Genomic DNA, 21,444 nt, shown 5'->3' on the forward strand with positions numbered 1-21,444 from the left:
TAACTATGAAGATTTATCTTGCATTTTACTTGCTTGTGTTTTGCATTTTGCGGTATGTTGAAATGTATAGCATTTTATCTAATGTTATTTTTGTGCATATTTTAAAAATTAATGTATTGTTTATGTAGAGCAAATTTTATTGCTTTGCAGAAAGCGAAATGAGGTCATGTCTTGGCTGTCTTTGTGTTTAAAAATTATTTATTCTCTTTGTTATGATTGCGCAGTTATTTCAAGGACCAAGAGTGAGTGAGTGAGTGAGTGAGTGAGTGCCTAGATCAATGAATGATTATACAATATATAACTTCCCATTTCCTTCCAGACTTTTTGTGTGTGGGCTTAAATATTTTAATTGTATTGCTATATATTAAAACGAATATGAGAAGATGATAAGCTTCTGTTAAGAATACTAAAAGGCCTAAGCAGTATCACAGTATCCTCTTTCTTTTTAATTCATTTTCTTTTGCATTCTAAGAATAGAAAAACTAGATTGAGTAATGTGATATGCCACACAATTACCATTCTATCATCTTTCATTATTTTACTTCTATACCTTTCATACATAGGTAACTCGAATTTCGCCAATCTGGATTATTTCTCTAGAAAATAAGGAAGAAATGGAAGGAAAAAATAAACATTGAGTTGAAAAATAGAAAGTCTGAATAAATTTTGAAAGTCTTGTCATGTTGTACTATTTTTGTCCTTTAATAGTACATTATGCAACGAGCCTATAATGATAGTAATTAAGAAAGCGAGTATGGATGTTTATGAAACGAGCGCAAGCGAGTTTCATAATTTTCATACGAGCTTCTTAATTACCATTATAGGCGAGTTTCATACGACTTTTTATGCTCGACCATATTTCTAACTTGAAATTACCGGTATTCAGATGTATACATTTTATTTGTATCTGACAAGATCGGAAGTGACCTTGTTCTAGGTCGTGAATTGTGAGATGTGCGCAGACGCGAAAGTATTGATTTTTTCCGAGGAACAATAATGTCATTGACCTTGATGTATAATCCTGTTAAACTTGATAATATTATAATATTATAGCCTTGATTATTGAATTCGACATTGAAAAACGAGATGACAAATTGAATTTATTTGAATATTATTTACAATTAACGCTAACTATTATAGTAACAGAACATAACCTTCTGCGACAGTATTGGATTTCAGCCTCCATGACTTTTCACTAATTCTCTTTCGATTGCATATCCGAGAATAATCGATACTTGCGGTTTTATAACGGTACAAAGCTGACTTCTCATTGGCTGAACACATGTAAGCTGAGTTATCATTGGCTGAAGACCTGTACTTTAATGAGTAAGTGTACTTTAATGACATGCATTAAAGGACTGCTACCAGGTGTATAATTAGTACATTTCGACATGGTCGAGCATACAAATTTTTTTATTGTATCTTCACTATTCCCAGATAAATTAATATTACATTTAGTAAATGATTTCACAAAGAGAAACTTGCGTTAGGTAGTAAAGATAATGCTTAAATTATGTATATAGTAACTTATATGTAAAAATCCGAAAATTTTTCAGCTTCAAAAATTTCTTCATACTGAATATAACGAGTGGGAAATAAGATTGAAGTTGTGAAGTGCTGTCCATTATTATTCTGTGAGAAATGTGGAAATAGTTTTCAGGAATAGATATATCCAAATTAGCTTTCCGAATGTTACAGTGAGTTTGATATTGTTTATCAGACCCTGTGGTCAGAGACATGTTTGTGTGTTGAATGAATTATGAAATTTTCGCGATCACACTGTGAAGAAGTAGGGGTCTGTCGTAATATGTTTGATTTTGCAGTATGTACTAAGACTTCTTAATATATTAGTACATATTTTCATTAGATTAGAAACATACATTTTTCTGAGCATATCTTAATCAACATATCTATAGTGTCCATAATAAATTCTACTTTGTCACTTTAGCTTCTTCCTCCCATCTCCCAGAAGAACTTTCAGTTGTTAATCTCCTTTATAATATCTTATTTATTGCCTCTTTCACGAGTTTCATGTGTTTTGCTATTTTAAATGTTTCTTGCATGAATCTCGACATTTTCACTCATTCCTCACATTACAAAACTTACAAATAATATTATTTTCAGTTAATTGAAATCAATGATTACAATATTCCATTACATAAGAAGACGTGCTTACTTCATGTGGTCATTCTACCTCCAGTGTCTTTCAGTACAACTTTACTAAAGCAAACGAACAATGCTAGCAGTTGGCAAAGTAAAGAACGACACAGTATCCAGAATAAGGAGAAACCTAAAAGATGGACTGTGTTAGTGGCAGTTTCGACAAAAATTACGTACGTAGTGCTTGTTAAAAAAAAAAAAATCTCGTGAACAGCAGCTGTTTGCAGGATAGCTCAAATTCGCATTAAAAATATGACGATATATCACTTAAAATTGATTTGAATCATGCATATGTTGTAAATAACTTCTCGTGTTTATCAGTAATTAAAAAGAAATATGACTCTGTATATGGTACTCGTACATGAAATATTTTATGATAAATGATAACGTATTGCATCTTAAACTTATTCTGTTTGTTAGTTTATTCAAACTTCATTACGGAAACCTTATGGTTAATGTTATGAACAGCAACATCTCGATCCCATGCATTCTAATTTCGACGTAGGAGGAGTGCACATAATTTTTAGCATGTGGACCACATAAAAGTACAAAACTCATAAGTTTATATGATACATTTTTTGACTCTGCTTCTTGCTTCAACTTAAAGCAAATTTTTTTATCTTCCTGATAAATAAAAATAATATAGTTTATTTCTTTCACCATGATTGATTTTGTTCTTTTATTCTTCTTCTTCTTTAGAATAATGATTTTAAACACTTAGGCCTATTATTTCATTTCTCTTTAGGGCATATTTGGAGCTGCCATCTTCTGAAAGTGTGAATTTTTATTCGTTATTACATAGACCGAAGATGTTATTATCTTAGTTTTCTATTGATGTCAAAGTATACAAAAGGTACACAGATTACGGACTTCTGTGGTTTCAACATACTCAGACAATTACAGCCATATGAAACACCTACTTACATCTGGTAATGCATGTTATTGTGTAAGATTTTCAGATGTATTCCTTTATTGTAGTTACCGAAGATAGCAGTGGATATAATTTATCTTAATGATGTATTTTAATATAATTGTTTATATACTATTATTGAACTGGGTAAACTCATTTTCTAAATATTATATTTTATAATTGGACAATATAATAGGTTTAATAGAGCTTAATTGTGCTTCCCAAAGTACTAGCTCTAATAAGTGTAATATTTCAGATATATTTAATGTATACATTTAATACTGAAAGTACATTATCTGAATCTTTTATTCTAATGTTATTAGTTTCTTATACAATCAACTTCCAATAATTCGCTTTGCAGATAATTCGTGATCCTTTCTTCGGGGGGAGTCGTGGCGAAGTAACATCATTTCTGTTTTTACTTCATTTATGCTCTCTCCCTTCCTCTTAAGAAATACGAAATCTAAAATCAGAAAAAAAAAAAAAAAATGAGCAATCCTCTAAAAAGAAAAAAAAGGTGACAGATTATTTTTGTTAAACTAAAGTGTCTTATTATGATATTTTGCAAAAACTTGTGTTTCTTGTTTCAAGATTCTACCCCACTACACTACTATTTGATTTTGAAGTATTTTAGTAGTTATTAGATTTTAAATAGTTCTAAAAATTTTGCTGATAATTCGCGATTTTTGATACCGATACTTCGCAAAAGTCATTGTTTGACAGACATACTGTAATCCTATATAATATGTTCTGTGATAGAATATCCATAGCTTAACTATGTTATCGTGGGATCATTTTAAATAGAAAGGTTCTAATTAGCATGGATACAGTGAGGTACACTTGTCAACAAAAATGGAATTAGCATTGACCAATGTAGATTTTCGATTAACAGTATAACAAAAATTTGGTTACATTACGACTTATCTGCAAAGAAAGCTATCATAGTTAAACAGCTTATCTGCAAAGCAAAGCTGTCATCATTGGAGCTTAGATTAAAAGAAAATCAGCAAATTTCCATTGGAATACATGCCTGTTGCTCACATAAGTCTGCAGGTCAGTTGTCATCATACAGGTGACATTACCAGACTATTGGATTGGCTGAAGCAATCCAATGGGTTGGCTAGCAAATCACCACGTCTGGCACTTTTAGGCTCTTTTCTTGGTATCATAAAATCTCTTGTGTGTACTGTTAAGTGAAATATAACTTTTAGAGGAAATGGAGAGCAGTGCATATTTCTTGTTACTAATTTCTTGACAAATTGTTGCTTTTCAGACACAAGTTCATTGGAACTTTTCTATAAAAATTATCCCAGCAGCACATAGTAAAGTTAAGGATATTTTACACATGTTCACTCAATGCGCGTGTGTATTTAATAGCTAATATATCACAATTTTTGGTTGAAAAGCTGAGAAAGATACGACAGATAGAATCTATTTAAAAATGTATTGTATTTCCGTACATTCCAAATTAGTAGAGAGTTACTACTTTCCTTAAAAACAGTGTATAATGAATCTTTGAAACAAAAGACCGTATGATGAGTGGTTTACATTTTCTCTCAAAGTGTAGCCCATATAATTTTTCTAATTATATTACATTTCTGATGTGGAAGGATTAGAAAGTAATTCTGTTAAATAAAGCACATACACAGTAGTCAATAAGCATCATATGTGTTTACTGTTGCAAGATTTTTGGGTTTCTCACCAATGATAGATGCAGAAACAATGTTTTGAGTTGTGTATTGCTTTTATCATCATGGAAGGCAAAGAAAGGAAACCTGTCTGTTGAAATCATTACCAAGAATGACCATTTCTGGAGAATAGCTCTTGGTAATAGATCTAATGGCTAGCTTCCTTCATTGTGAATCCCTAAAGTTCTACACCATTTTGAACACTGTAGAAATCTTAAATCAAGAATTTACTCTCTTAATTGATGATGACACAGATATTTTCAAAAAGTGAATGCCTGTGCTTCATTACAGTTAAATTAGTATTTGTGTTCAATACATTGCTATATGCATAATGAATGTTCTTTGCTAATTTTTAAACGATTTTCACTGGTTGTGATGAGATATGAAGGATTCAGATATTGTAATTTATATTGGTGTTGTTGGTTACCGTTAGGGGATTGTGTTATGGTTGTGATAATGTTATACATAGTTTTCTTATACTGTAGATTTTGACTTGTTACATGTTATATTTGAATTTTATTTTAAAGATTTCTATATATACTTCAAATGAAATTGTCAATGCAATCCTCAGAATATTTATGTTATAGCACAGAGTTGAGAAAGTCAATCTTCACTTCTTAAGTTATTATCGTTATTTTATACCTGTCTGTATCAGTATAAAAATATCTATAGCAAAATATATTAAAGCAATTTAATTTTTCCAAGCTCTGCTGGAAAGTGACATAAACATGACCTTAACGTTTAAAATATTTTTTGCCCTGGATAATAATTTTCCCTTGTATTAATTGTGACATTTATTAGTATTAAGTAAATTATGTAAACTAACAAGTTGGTGGGGTTATTATAAAGCAGTAGATAGAAATTTTGATGTTTTCTATTTCTGGGAATTGTTTTGGATGATGTATATCGCAATGCATTAATTAGCAAACTAATTGAAGAACTTTTTAGAATGAGAAAATAAAAGTAAAAATACAATTTTCAGAGAATATAAGAAATTTCTTAAAGTTTTTCTTTATACTTTTTTTTTGTCAGTTCATAATTGGAAGAAAGCAGCAACATACAGCCATGAGGGTGGATCTGAAAGTAATGTCTACTCTTTTTCCGAATATTACTGGAACTTTGAAAATTAAATTTACGTATGTCATAGTTCAGTACTTTTTTTTTTTTTTTTTCACATAATTTTGTTTTTTCCAGAAGTTATTCCTGTGTTCTGCACCCTTTACGTTGAGCTTGACAAGTACCTGTGCTTGTGTCCTGTGAGTCTGAGCCACTTTTTAATAGCCTTAATATCAGTATCGAAGAAGAACCGTAATTGAAGCTTATCTTTCATTCGACCAAGTAGATGGAAGTCTGATAGAAAAAGATAAAGTGTTACATGACAGATACTACAAGTTAATCCATGAAAATTCAATACATTGCAAACTTTTGTCAAGTTGCAATATGGAGTCTTGCATTATCATGCTGAAGATGAACATGCTTTTCTCTGTGATCAAAATTTTTTTCGTTGTCTCAATATTTAGAGGTCTATACCATATGGTCTTATTCCAAGAAGGCCACAAGGATTATCTCCTTTCAGTCATCACAGTGAAAGGGTGATCAATCTTAAAGTATTTTTAAATTACTTGACATTTTTTTTAAATGATCTGATATTGACTGACTATTCCCCAAGCATTATATTCAAATTTTGATTAATTTCATGAGGTGCAGTATATTTTCCTTTCAGGAATTTTTATCACACAAAACTGTTTCGAGTGAACGTCAGTGTTATTCATCCACTTGTACAGCTACACTCTTTGGTGGAAAAAAGTGAAACAGGACATAAGTGACAAGGTTCAGATTTTCAAAATTCATTTTCACATCCATATTACACGATAAAGACGAGACATTACTTTCAGAACAATCCTTGTTTCAGATTACCTCAAAGTATCACCATTATACAGGGAGTTCTTCAATTTTTTAGTAAAAGAAAGTGATGCTGTAAGTTACCAATTTAGTAAAATGTAGACCAGAAAATAAATTGTAAACTTTTCTCTTTTTCATATACAAGCTGTCCCATTAATCACTTCAGGTTTTGAGAGGCTATATTTTGTAATGTACTGTACATATTGAAGAAGATGAAGCACACAAATACACTTGACTGAAAAATTATCTCTTAATGTCATATTACCACTCCAGTTCCTTTTATATTTAATTAGATGCAGGAAATATTAAGTTTCATTTCAGATGCAGCTCAATATGTGTGAAATATTTGTTCCTAATCGTTTCACATCATTTAAGCCCTTGTCTATTCCTTAGGACTCTTCTCTGAAACCCTCAATTTAATCCTCTCTCCTTCACACTATAGACAAGTTATATTACTTACTTACTTACAAATGGCTTTTAAGGAACCCGAAGGTTCATTGCCGCCCTCACATAAGCCCGCCATCGGTCCCTATCCTGTGCAAGATTAATCCAGTCTCTATCATCATACCCCACCTCCCTCAAATCCATTTTAATATTATCTTCCCATCTACGTCTCGGCCTCCCTAAAGGTCTTTTTCCCTCCGGTCTCCCAACTAACACTGTATATGCATTTCTGGATTCGCCCATACGTGCTACATGCCCTGCCCATCTCAAACGTCTGGATTTTAAGTTCCTAATTATGTCAGGTGAAGAATACAATGCGTGCAGTTCTGTGTTGTGTAACTTTCTCCATTCTCCTGTAACTTCATCCCGCTTAGCCCCAAATATTTTCCTAAGCACCATATTCTCAAACACCCTTAACCTATGTTCCTCTCTCAGAGTGAGAGTCCAAGTTTCACAACCATACAGAAGAACCGGTAATATAACTGTTTTATAAATTCGAACTTTCAGATTTTTGGACAGCAGACTGGATGACAAGAGCTTCTCAACTGAATAATAACAGGCATTTCCCATATCTATTCTGCGTTTAATTTCCTCCCGAGTGTCATTTATATTTGTTACTGTTGCTCCAAGATATTTGAATTTTTCCACCTCTTCGAAGGATAAATCTCCAATTTTTATATTTCCATTTCGTACAATATTCTGGTCACGAGACATAATCATATACTTTGTCTTTTCGGGATTTACTTCCAAACCGATCGCTTTACTTGCTTCAAGTAAAATTTCCGTGTTTTCCCTAACCGTTTGTGTATTTTCTCCTAACATATTCAAGTCATCTGCATAGACAAGAAGCTGATGTAACCCGTTCAATTCCAAACCCTGCCTATTATCCTGAACTTTCCTAATGGCATATTCTAGAGCAAAGTTAGAAAGTAAAGGTGATAGTGCATCTCCCTGCTTTAGCCCGCAGTGAATTGGAAAAGCATCAGATAGAAACTGACCTATACGGACTCTGCTGTGTATAGACAAGTTATATACGAAGTTAAATCGGCACTTAAAAAATTATTTCTGCAGTCATCTTGAATACAGAAGTTTGGCAATAGTAATGGACACGAATTGATTCTTGTTTCAGTTGAGATTATTAACTGTCCAGCCGTATAGATCCAAGGATGCTGATGATAACACAATAGCAAGGGATGGCAACAACTATTTTCTGTCAACAGATGACATAGCAATAGAGTAGGCCAGAGATACCATCAGCACCATTCAGGTCACTGACTTAGCTTAGAGGTAAGGAGCTGGTATTCTGATTGGAGGCTTTGCTTGGGCATGGGTTCGAATCCCTCTTGAGCGGATTTTCAGCCGAATGTCAGATAATCTATGACGAATCCTCCAACTTATCTCTCTTTAAACCATATGGCCATAAGAAATTGTCTTTCCCCACACCAAGTATGGGCACCTGCTCTGGGATCCATGGTGAGACGAGAAATGTCAGAATTTCAAATGCTTACTGTAACAACATTATGAGCCACAGCCAAATGCTAATTTATTGACAGTTAAGCCATGAACCAATGTAACTTATGTGATCATGCTAAATGACAACACTTTCTCTCACTACAGGATGAAGACATTGAAGTTGCGTACAAAATTATTCGTGCTGAGCAGCCTTTCTCAGTAATATCTCGGCACCCAAAGCAGCTACAGACCTGTTCTATCACTCTTTTGATATTTTGTAATCGCAAGTTATGCAATAATAGATATGTACGATACAATTAATTGATGAACTAGTGGACTTACTTGTGTTAAATATGTAATATTTGTCCAGCTTACAGCTGTTTCAGTGCTTCACGCACCATCATCAGAGCCTACTAGATCGCGGCGTCATCTCGAACTTCTCTGCCTGTTAGGAGGGTGTGTTTTATTGTTGGAAGGCGTTGAAGTGTGGAGTTGAATAGTGTGTGTGTACTGAAATTGATCTGTGTGTTGAGGATTTGATCGGGGTGTGTTTTAGTATGTTTGTATATTTCGTATTGTTCTAGTGTGTTGAGTTTTTGGTTCTTGGGTTGTGTGTGTAGGATTTCTATGTCCGTATTTATGTTATTGTATGTATGGTTAGTATTGGTTATGTGATCGGCATATCTGGAAATCCTACACACACAACCCAAGAACCAAAAACTCAACACACTAGAACAATACGAAATATACAAACACACCCTGATCAAATCCTCAACACACAGATCAATTTCAGTACACACATACTATTCGACTCCACACTTCAACACCTTCCAACAATAAAACACACCCTCCTAACAGGCAGAGAAGTTCGAGATGACGCCGTGATTAGTAGGCTCTGATGATGGTGTGTGAAGCACTGAAACAGCTGTAAGCCGGACAAATATTACATATTTAACACGAGTAAGTCCACTAGTTCATCAATTAATTATATTCAAGTGTTAAAAGTGGTGTACGCAAGATTCAAAATGGATGTACGATACACTGTGAGTGAATCATAGTGAAACATTTGTTGTGAGTTGGGCGTAATTTCGGAATGTTGCTTCATATGAAGAGCAAATATATTGCATGCTCTTAATTAAATACTTCTTTTATCAAAGACCCATACTGTCGATATATAAACTGAAACAAAAGTCAAACATTCAAACCAACACGACTGTAGTTTCATTCCCAAATCTTTGTGACGTATTCTACATGCTAGTGTATCCCTGACAGAGTGCAGGTTCTTTTTTTTAAAGGGGCAGAGTGTACCTGGGAACAGTTCTGGAATTTATGAAACTGACATTTCCTATACATTTTGTAGGTCCCTGCAGAAGAAGACCTGGATGAATTACAATTCTTGGAAGAAGCACAAAACTCAAAGTTGACCGAAGTGAGTACTGTCGACCATCTTAATTATGAACCAGCATCTTAAGGAGGGAGGTCTGAACAGAACAATTTTCGGTTAGTAAGCCATCCTTAGCCACTGCAGGTCCTTGAAGCTCTTGGTGAGATTACATAGCATTACGTAAACTAACACTGCATAATTGTTATTGACCGCAATAAGAAGACAAGATACATATTGGATTTCACCACACAATTTGAGACCTGCAGTGACCAGCCTTCGGAAGTAGACAACGAGAAGAAGTAAATTTATTAACCAACATCTGACTTTGTCTCTGATTGAGATTCTGGCTGATATGTACATCTATTAATTAGGTAGTACTTCTCACTTGATGATATGTGTCAGAGGAAGAACAATATTGTTTGTATATATCTGAAGTCTGATTAGTGTAATATATAACTAGTCAGCAATGTATGCTATGGAGGGGAAAAGGAACTGGCCGCCTTATCCCATTATTCCCTGGCTTAGTTGTCTCATAAGTGGTTCCTTATTGGTATCACTTGTGAGGTTCAGACCTGTCTTCGAACAGTTTACTAAACAACATCTAATATAATGGTCTGTCATTTAAATGATTACTTTCAGATCTGCATTCTTCTTCTTCTTCTTTGGCACTATGGCCCTTGTAGTCTAGCCTTGGCCTCCCTTAGGATCTTGGTCCATTCCTGTCCAACCAGAGCCTTCTGCCTCCATCTTCTCACGTCTAGAGTCCTTAAATCGTCCTCCACTCCATCCAACCATCTTAGTTTCTGTCTGCCAATATTGCGCCTGCCTTCTGGTTTTGTGTTTAGAATCTTTTTTGGTATTCTCTGATCATTCATCCTGATTACATGTCCTAACCATTCCAACCTACGGGCTTTGATTTCAGCAACAATATCTGGAGATTTATATTGAGTTTTCAGTTCTGTATTATATCTAATTCTCCAGTGCCCATTCTCATATTTAGGACCATAGATTTTCCGTAGAATTTTTCTTTCCCATGTCATCAGTTGTTGTTCCATTTTCTTCGACAGAGTCCAAGTTTCACTGCCATAAAGCACAATTGGTTCAGATCTGCATTGTGATCTTCATGTTGAAGAGCTTGCATCCCAGAAGTAGGGCTGCATAGATCCCTCTCAAATCTGATGGTTGGGTCTAATACTATTCCTTGATTCTTTTTCCTGTTTATGGCAATGATGTCAGCCCGCCTGGTGGAATCATCCTGAGAGATACAGCCTGTTGTCATCTTTTTGTTTTAGTATAGTCCTGACCTTATTATGGTGACGATTATTGCGCAATAGTTCTCTCTTTGTGCAGAACCCTGACACATGTCCTAATATTTCAGTGTTGTTGCATCTGGGCTGGCAGCAACGGGTCATGTTGAAGGCTCTTCCAGAAACAGACGGAACTGGAGACAAATTGCAGACTTCTCTCAGCATTTATATTTTCCAAAGCAGCTTCTTTGCCTTTGTGTGTCAAATAACACCAGGAATGGAATGAGTTGTTTCTGTAGCATTTCTCTTTTATGTTCGAGTAAGTCATATTATCTGGGATGTTAAGTTTTGAAAGAGAATGTTTTCCCTCTTTATTTAAATCTCGAACAAAATTAAGATATGCATCATTAAGTTTAAGCAAGCATGTGCATATATTAGAATGCTGAATGTTGGCTTCCAGTTCTGCACAAAGGATTCCTACTACTCGAACTTTGCTCACTGCATACATCATGGCATTAGGAATATTACCAGGGAGCATTACCATATCATTTCCTTCACAGCACTTCATATCAATTTGTCGATATCCTTCAGGAATATGTCATTAAGCTGGTTTAATGACGCGGACTGTAATGGATAAATGAGTCTTGGCATATAAATTAATTAATAATGTTAATCTTTGTTCAGGTTTCAGTAATTTCGACATTGTAAGTGAATGAGGATCTGAGGACAGAATTTAATTTTTTTTTTTCTTGTCGAAGGAAATCTCATCATTGAAATTCACACCTAAATATTTGTTTCGTGTTTGCTGCTCAGTGATGTAAAGGTTGATCCTGTAGATAGGTCACTTCTCCATTTGTCAGTATTCACTTTTTTTAGTATGATGCTTATAAAAACTACGAGCGTAATATTTTGAAAACTTTCGTTAAATCAGTAATGAAATTGAAGTGATCTGAGGAAACAAATCATGAATGTAGTATACTTGCATGTGTTGTAGCATATGGTGAACATTTTAAATACTTATATAGTCACAATCATGCCATGGTATGAAAGAAAAATTTCACAACCTCGAGCGGGATTCGAACCTGCGACTTCCTGTACTCCGGTCAGGTGCTCTACCAACTGAGCTATCGAGTTTGTTTCACACCAAAGGCTCGAAATTCTCCTCTCATACTGGCGACTCACAGGTTCGTATCCCGCTCGAGGTTGTGAAATTTTTCTTTCATACCATGGCATGATTGTGACTATATAAGTATTTAAAATATTCATTAATATGTCACATCAATGGACGTATATACGTCATCCAACATCGTAAGATGAAGTTTACATTTACAATGTTTCTTTCTATCCATAAGCAGTGCTGACTAGATCAGACGTCAGACGCTATGGACAGTACTCTATAACAGAGTCGCCAGTATGAGAGGAGAATTTCGAGCCTTTGGCGTGAAACGAACTCGATAGCTCAGTTGGTAGAGCACCTGACCGGAGTACAGGAAGTCGAATCCCGCTCGAGGTTGTGAAATTTTTCTTAAATACCATGGCATGATTGTGACTATATAAGTATTTAAAATATTCATTAATATGTCACATCAACGGACGTATATACGTCATCCAACATCGTAAGATGAAGTTTACATTAACATATGGCTTTAATTGGAACTCAGTCCATTACATATCTACATAAAGTAGGGCTACCAATAAAAATTACAATTGGTTCATACAAAATCTGGTATCCCAATAGAATTTACAAATATTTCCTTGCCTCTGAAAGTCTGCATCTAAACCTGGGCATACCAGAAGATGATACGAGTTCATAACACTGGCACTGCAAATGGGGCATTTGTCTGTTATGAGTACTTCTATCATTTTAAGATGTCCAGCTAAGCAGTCGTGTCCTGTTGCTAATCTGAATCTGGCCACTGCTTCGTTTCTTGGTCTGGTACTGAATGTCTTCCAGCAGTCTTGAATATTTTCCCATCCCTTTAATTTATTTACTAAGCCTATTTTATAGTCTTCCAAAATTCTTCTGTGAACAAACTTTTTCAATGACTGGTGGAAGAGGTTTCTGACCGAGTTGTAATTGTGTTCCTTTCTTGTCCAATAAGTCAGCTTCCCCTCGATTCCTACATGTGAGGGTATCCATTGAAACACAACCTTCTTATTTCTTCTCATGAGGTATTTCATGGCTTGCTTTATTTCAATTGTGGCTGTTGTTTCTGTAGGATGGTTTTATGAGACTGTTTGGATGGCAGCTCTCGAATCGACCAATATTACTGTATACTTGTATGTAATTAAATAAAAATATGACATTAATTCTCTTAGTTTTCCGTGATATTTTTTAAAGAAAATACTCACAAAGTAATATGAGTGATCGGCATCATGAGGTAACACTTTTATAAACAATAATAGAGATTAAAATTCTATAATTATTCCAGTAGAATGCCATGTGGTTATGGATTATACTTAACTTCTTTAATTTTATATAAAATGTAATTGTGCAAAATTTTCTTAAATAAAAAGATCGGTATTATCCTATTTTACAATGAGAGATGAAAAAGAGAGTAATCAGTAGTGGCTAAGTAGTGTGTTGCAAAAAACAGTAGAGAAGTCTGGTAAAATAGTTAGGAAAACGTTAGAGATAGGGAAAACAGATTAGAAGTATGGTGGAACAGATAAGGTAGGGTAGTAAATCACAAAACAACAGTGGCAGCTGATTGGCTGAGGCAAATGAGGCCGGGCCTCAGTCACTTGGCTTCCTTAAACTCAAAATTGTGCGTTTTTTAGTCGTATATAACATATGATATTAGTTATTTGAATGAAGCATATAGCGTTGTAGAAGTATTAGAAAACTTTGTGATGTATAAAGACCTATCTTACAGTAAAATTTGTTCCTGAGGCCTGAAATGTTTTGGCCGGGTCTGACTTCTGCAATTTCTATGTTTCCACGGGTTTTGAGGTGGCACTCAGAAAGCTGGCCTCTTGGCCTAGCAGGTATTCGACCACCCATCAGCCTTCACTTCTCCCATTCAGAACCCGGTTTTTTGTCAATGCCTGTCTCAAGGATAGAATGGGGTGAGAATAGCAGTGGTGAATTGTTGTGTGGTCCAGTGTGGTTATGTGTTTCGGGAAAATAGAAATCGGAAAGATGCGAGAAATAATGATGATAATTGTAATAAATCCATTGTTAGTGTATCCTTTTTGAGAGGAAATAATATAGAAAGAAGGGAAGTTTTAAATTAAGACAGACCTAGCCATCACTGACAATTTTTCACAAAGATAATCTTAAAACGCAAGCTTTCAATGCATCCTGGTGTGAGCAACATAAATGAGTCTTCGGTAATGTGGTGCGAAATAAACTTTTGTATTGGTCGTGTTTATTGCTGTCAAAAAAAAAAAAAAAGAAAGAAAGAGAGATTGTGGCCTATTGACAGCTTAAGTGACATGAAAAATATTTTCAGGGGAATTTCAACAAATGCCTCTTCAGCTGAGCATAATATGCATTGCTTTATAAAAATTAAACAGTTACTGAAACAAACTCATAACATAGCAATGTATTTGGTGAGTGACATGTTATTATTTTTCAATAGTAATAATAATAATAATAATAATAATAATAATAATAATGACAATCATAATCAAATATAATCAATACCATAAACATTTTGTATGGGAGGTAGCCTACTTAAACTAGTTACAACGGGCCTCACCGAGGATTTTGGTCACCAGCCGCCACTACAGTACAAGACAGGTGATGAGCAAGGAAGTGCAAACAATGACTTGTGAATGGAGGTAAATGAATTAGTGGAAGAATCTGAGCTAGTAATTATCGTATTGTACAAGGATGAAGAAATGCTTAATGAAAATGTTTATTAATAAGAGAAAGACTGGTTGGTAGATAGATAAGAGAGGATCGGAAGAATGGAGTGAAGTGTAGTTAGTCAGATTGAAGTAGGGAGTACATAACGTAGTTTATAACATTTTTAGGTAATGAAATTGAGATTAAAAACTGGTTGGTATAGAAGTGTCAAAAATGAATATATAGTGAAAATGATTTTATAGTAGGAGGACCTCATTACATGAAGGTGTTACTGGACATGAAATATATTTTATCATAGTATACCATAGTAATAATTTTAAAATGGTTAGACGAAGGTAGACAAGGCTATGGATGGCATTAAGAGAGAATATTACAAATAATGTCCTAACTGTGAGTAAGAAAAATAATATAGGACAAGTTAGATTAGAATAAGATGCTTAATGTTAAGAAATGATGACGTAATAGTTAGGAAATTATTGTTAAGCAAGTAGAAATGTAAGAGATTGTAATGATGACACTGTATACGATAATACGAGGTCCATCATTATACGAATTGTAATCCTATTTTACGGTGTTTACTTTTCCTAAATTTGCAATAATTGCATCAATACAGTGCCTGTAAAGAATATATTTCGCCTTTTACTCCGGAAAGATCCAGATGGTACCCAAACTTTTTATAGGAGGCTGTACAGATCCCTCAGAGCCATGCTTTTTATGCTTGAAACTGACTTTTCTATACATTTTGTAGGTCCCTGCAGAAGAAGACCAAGAGGCAATGCTGTTCTTGGAAGGAGCACGAAACTTAAAGTTAACTGATGTAAGTATAGCTAACATCACCTTAATTATGGTCCTGCATTTTAACGGGGAAGGTCTGAATAGAACCACTTCGGTTAGTTTGTAAGACATCCTGGGTCACTTCACTGCAGATCCTTAACATTGCATAACCTAACACTGGTATTCATCTACTTATTTCATTATACTTTTGTAATGTATAGCTATTTTAACGAGTCCCACACCATGGTGTTGCGGTCTAAAGCATCCTGCCTAGGACTCGCATTACGGAATGTGCGCTGGTTTGTGTCCTCATGGGGGAAGAAATTTTCTCATACAATTTCGGCCAGTGTATGGGACCAGTGCTAACCACATGATACCTCCATTCTGATTGGATGATCGTCCACCTCTGCTTCGGCATGTGGTCGTGAGACAGCAGGCGACTGGTCGTTCTGGGTCCTTAAAGGGCTGTAACACCACGGATTATTATTTTTTTATAAAGGATTTTTCTGTTATAACACAGGTTTCCTTAACTAAAAGATATCTTCTTTCTCCAGTTCTCTCGATCTAGGCAGTCTTCATCTGTCAGATTTCTTATCTGCATAATCTTCTTCATGTGCGTTGTGGTCTACCTTCTTCCTTCTGGTTTCCAAATTAGGGCTTCTCTATTTAATCTATTTTCTCTTATAACATGCCCATACCATCTTAGCTGCATTTCTTCTATCACTTTAACAATATATTTTGTAACACATTTTCTCTCATCATAGTATTTTTTTTTTCCTTCTTGAAATTATTATTATTATTGTTATTATTATTATTATTATTATTATTATTATTATTATTATTATTATTATTATTATTATTATAGCTATTTTAACTCAGAATAAGCTCACTATAGCAAATTCACCCTAGAACAGAAAACATTCTGACCGCCACATAGGCCTAGAAAATAAAAGTAAGTATTCGGAAATGGAATTTCAAGAAAAATATCGCTATTTAGGTTGATATGGTACTAATAATAAAAACATGTATTCAGAGAGGGAAATTTTCTTTCTCCGATTGCAAATGAACACTGGAACGAAGAAGGTGGGGAAAAAAATCCAGGAAGAGGAAATTCTCCGGTTTATCTTTGTGGAACTTTCCCTCCTGCTTATTAGGATAGGCATAAGTAGGGCTACTGTGTTTCGTGAGAACATTTTTTACAAAGTTGTCAGACCCCGTTCGGAAGAATTCTGATAGGCCTAGTGGAATATGGAGCATCCTTAAGCACTTCAGCCCAAAGAAGCTTTTTGTGTACCTGTGATGGAATGAGTTGCATGACGATTGTACTGTCATGCTAAGCTGGCCTCACTATCCGCATTTCTGTTTAATATGTGTTAGCATTGCTGTCTACATAGTTTGAAATTAATTTCAGGTCGTCAGGCTGATGCAGAAGTATGAAATGTTGTTGAATCGAAACACAATTCTGGAGAGAGAAGTGAAAGACCTCAAAACTAAATTAGAAAATTGCAAGCAACAGGTAAGCAATTGTCATGGATATCAGAAAGGGTCTGTTACGTGCCCGTGCTGCGTTCGTTCGATTTAGCAGCACGCGTTCCAATCTTGTATGAGTGTTTATAAGGATCAGGGGTGTACAGGCATGGTGAACGTAGCACGATGATCAGATGCAAATGTAGCTATAATAAAGCTCTTAATAATATTAGTAATTGGTGTGTTATGTTTCTTTGCCAAGGACAAGCAAACCACACTCACTGTTCGATTTGTTAAAAAAAGAAAAAAAGCAGTATAAACTGATAGCCGAATTCCAAGGTGAGTGATGCAGGGTGGAAGTGATATAATTGTGCAGATTAAAGGAGGCAATAGAATAAAATAAATAAAAAAAAAAACATATAATGCGTTTTGTAATTAAGTGCATGGTTAATTAGAAAATTAGGCTAAAAGTCTGTGTAGTCTGGCAATAGCAGATTGCAGGCTTACCTACGAATACACACACGAACTCGTTCTGAATAGCAGCATTCTGTCACTTAGTTATTATTGTATCTCCAATGGGGATGTAGCCCTATTTTACATATGTATGCTAGGGCTATAGTTTTACACAAAAAATAGGCCTAAGCATAAAACAAATTGAAAAGAAAAATAAATTAGCTTACACAATGGAAATAAAACCTAAACAATCCGTAATTTAAACATTGCGATTGCGAGTCAAACATCAGTCATCAATTGAGACATACAGAAAACAGTTACAACACATAAACAAAACATTTCTTATAGCAGTACTCTATAACACAATTAAGCAACTTTCCCTAACATACATCATAAATTAATACACAATAGTCACACAAACACAATCAAGCATCCCACAACTATGACTCACATACACAACAAATCAAGCATCCTCTACAACACTTACACTTCAACATAATAACCATACTTTTAAAAGTTACAAATTTGGCTGCAAAAGAATAAATAGGACACTGTTACTAAATACTGTTATTTCTACAAGGTCTTAAATACACCTGTAATAAATATGTGAAATTCCTTTATGCAACATTGCTTCAGAAGAACTTTCGTAATTGGTGGTGAGAAAGTTGTATCGCACATGCTAAGGTGGGTTTCTAGCCGGTATCTCTTGCGTTCTTGTAGTGGGCACTGAAATAACAGGTGGTCGACTGTGTGTGGGGTGTTCACAGGGACATGAAGAGCCATTTGGGTTGTCAATTTTGAAACATTCAAAATATGAATTAAATTTTCCGTGTCCAGTCATAAATTGCTTGGATATGTAAGATGGTTTATAATTCTTTACGGTTAGTCTATCTTTAACTGTGGGAAAATATAGTGATTTTGTGATGTGACCATTTGTACTATTTAACCACATTGCATTCCAGTCATTTAAGATGTCCACCTTCATTTGCATTTTAACATAAGAGAGGGGTTGTTTAGAGTATGTGTGTTCTGTTTCCGAAATTGCGGCCATCTTGGCTATCTTGTCACTATCTGTCATTTAGTTACTGCAGTAGGTTGCCAGAGTTCGTAATGACAGGAAGTAACAATACATATTAATAATTTTATTTAATTTGCAAGAAATCGTCCATTTAATTTTAAAACACTGAAGTGATAAGTTGTTCCTTATCAGTTTCTCTAATGATAAAAATAAAAAATCAGAATCGTATTGATAGTACTTATCAAGTGAAATAGTTAACATTTAGGAGACAATTTTTTTTTCTGAGAAAATTATTCATTTGTGACCAACATGATATTATAATTTTTTGTTATATTGTATCCAAGAAATAAGCTGTTAAAATCTGCAGTTATAATATCACTTCCACTCTGTACAATATAGGATGCTTTAGTTTGTTCAATATTTTATAATCTTCTAACTAGACAAATTCTGTCATATCTCCATTGAGGAAGAAAAAAAATTTGGGGAGATCCAGGAAAATGTTGGCATGAGACTGTAACAGATCTGCTATGATGATGATTATATTATTATTATTATTATTATTATTATTATTATTATTATTATTATTATTATTACCATTATTATAAATTAATTTAATCTTAAATCTCTGTAAATTATGACATGTTTAATATAAATTTCTATGTTGTAGCTTAAATTAACAGAAGAATTGACATGCACGTCACAAGAAGAGGTAGATCTTTGTAAAGAGACACTGGATTCTTTGAAACAGAAATTTTCATTTTTGAAGACAATGCTGAAGCAGAAGTCTGAGTCTTTGGCACAACTCCAGGCCGACTACGAAGTTGTGCAGGTGATGCAATTTGCATTTCAGTACATTTTTAAAATAATTGCTTTCTAATTTATTATTAATACTTATTAGACATACAATGTCCCAAGTAAGTTTTCATATCCTGTATAATTCTTATTACGGGAAGCTAATATTTTATATTTGTCCATCTGCTATGAGGATCTATGTGGGCAATTTGAGGAGAGATTTCGACTTAAGCTCATTAACATTTCCCTTGTCAGTAATCTGTTTCCTTTAATTTATTTTTCTTCTTCTTTCAAAAATACTCATGAGCAACGAAATGAAATGTTTTATTATTTTTAAATGTATATTCATGTATAATTTACTCATCCATCTTTGAATAAAGTGCGACACTTAAGACAAATGACTTGTGCCATAACGTAGGCCTACAACATTATGAAGTTGTTTAATAATTATTTACTATTATTTCGCTCCTAAGATTGTTTCACTCGACCTGCAGCTTCGTTTCGCAAACTTCCCTACTTACATATTAAAATGTCATTTTAACACTTGTATCGTAAATAACTGTTTTCCTAAAACGCTAAAACATCATGTTTGATATAGTCACTTCTGTATACTAATCTTCTTATTGTATTGTATTGTATTTATTAACATTCCATGGTATTCATATGTGCTTACAGCTAGAATATGGAACAAGTCAAAAAACTTAATACTATTATAAAATCTTAATTTATAGTTACAGTCTAGATGAAATATATACAGACGAGATTTACAATATAGTCTACTAGTACAATACATAGTTTTAGTATCAATTTCATGAAGTGTTATTGAATGTCATGAATTCACCTACAGAATAGAAGGCGTGAGAAATTAGGTACTTCTTTAATTTGGCCCTAAATAATTTTATGTTTTGAGTTTCATTTTTTATATCGATAGGGAGGCTATTAAACATTTTTACTGCCATATAACGCACTCCTTTTTGATAGCACGATAGACTTGCCGATGGAGTATGAAAGTCATTTTTTTGACGTGTATTTATGCTATGAACTGTTGAATTAGTTACAAAGTTTTCACGATTACATACGAGGAAGACTATTAATGAAAAGATATACTGACAAGCCATGGGCATTTTTTGTAGTTTTTTTTAAATAGTCCTACACGATTCCCTAGATTTGGCACCTACTATTATTCTAATTACTCTTTTTTGTAATAATAATATATTGTTACTATCTGTGGAATTTCCCCAGAATATTATTCCGAAACTCATTACCGAGTGGAAGTATGCACACTGATTATAAAGGAAAAGAGACAGCTGAGTTAAAATGCACACAGCTCTATGGTGCAAATCACAGTTAACTATTTTTAAAGTGTTTACTTGTATGAATTACTCTTTTTATAATACTTACAGAATAATTTGGCGATTGAAAGGGCCCAATATACAAAGTTGGCGACGGAAAAGGGCCAAGAATTAGCAAATTTGAGACAAAATGTAAGTAAAATTATATATTTAAATGAGAAGTACTCTTTTCAATTTTGATTACTATTAAATTCTCATTACACCTTACTTAGGAGAATAAAAGCGTAATATTTCGTAAGAGTTATCAAAGCTAACTATATATATATATATATATATATGTGTGAAGGAATAGGCTATCTACAAGGTAATTTATTGCGTTTATACAGTATTTGGACAGAAGGGTCTATAACTTTTAAAATGCCACAATGACTTCTGTACATATTTCTTTCTTGCTAAAATAACTTGTCATCGGCACCAATTATGAATAATTTATGTAGTTGAAGTGACATTACATACAAGAATATACAAAAAAAAATAGCATATGAATGTGACGGAAATTATTCGTCAAATGCTGTATTAGAAATATTTAAATTTTGTTGTTGATATGTCTAACATTTAATATAAAATACGATGTCTGGTCTAGAACA

At 33.9% G+C, this 21,444-nt stretch overlaps 1 protein-coding gene across 12 annotated transcripts in view; it reads left to right on the forward strand.

Moving 5' to 3' along the window:
• Positions 1-21,444, forward strand: part of LOC138716307 (uncharacterized) — a 113,466-nt gene that overhangs the window by 51,918 nt on the left and 40,104 nt on the right. For 11 of the 12 annotated variants that reach the window (XR_011336633.1, XM_069849251.1, XM_069849253.1 and 8 more), the window contains 5 exons: positions 9,917-9,985; positions 15,750-15,818; positions 17,187-17,291; positions 19,381-19,542; positions 20,909-20,989. Coding sequence is in view for 11 of the 12 variants with exons in the window: in XM_069849251.1 (XP_069705352.1) it covers positions 9,917-9,985; positions 15,750-15,818; positions 17,187-17,291; positions 19,381-19,542; positions 20,909-20,989 (486 nt within the window). In the remaining variant the exon portion in view is untranslated. The remainder of the gene's footprint in view (positions 1-9,916; positions 9,986-15,749; positions 15,819-17,186; positions 17,292-19,380; positions 19,543-20,908; positions 20,990-21,444) is intronic. The other variant, XM_069849248.1, reaches the window with a different exon arrangement.

Source organism: Periplaneta americana, chromosome 16 (assembly GCF_040183065.1).
Source record: "Periplaneta americana isolate PAMFEO1 chromosome 16, P.americana_PAMFEO1_priV1, whole genome shotgun sequence".
Taxonomy (NCBI): Eukaryota; Metazoa; Arthropoda; class Insecta; order Blattodea; family Blattidae; genus Periplaneta; species Periplaneta americana.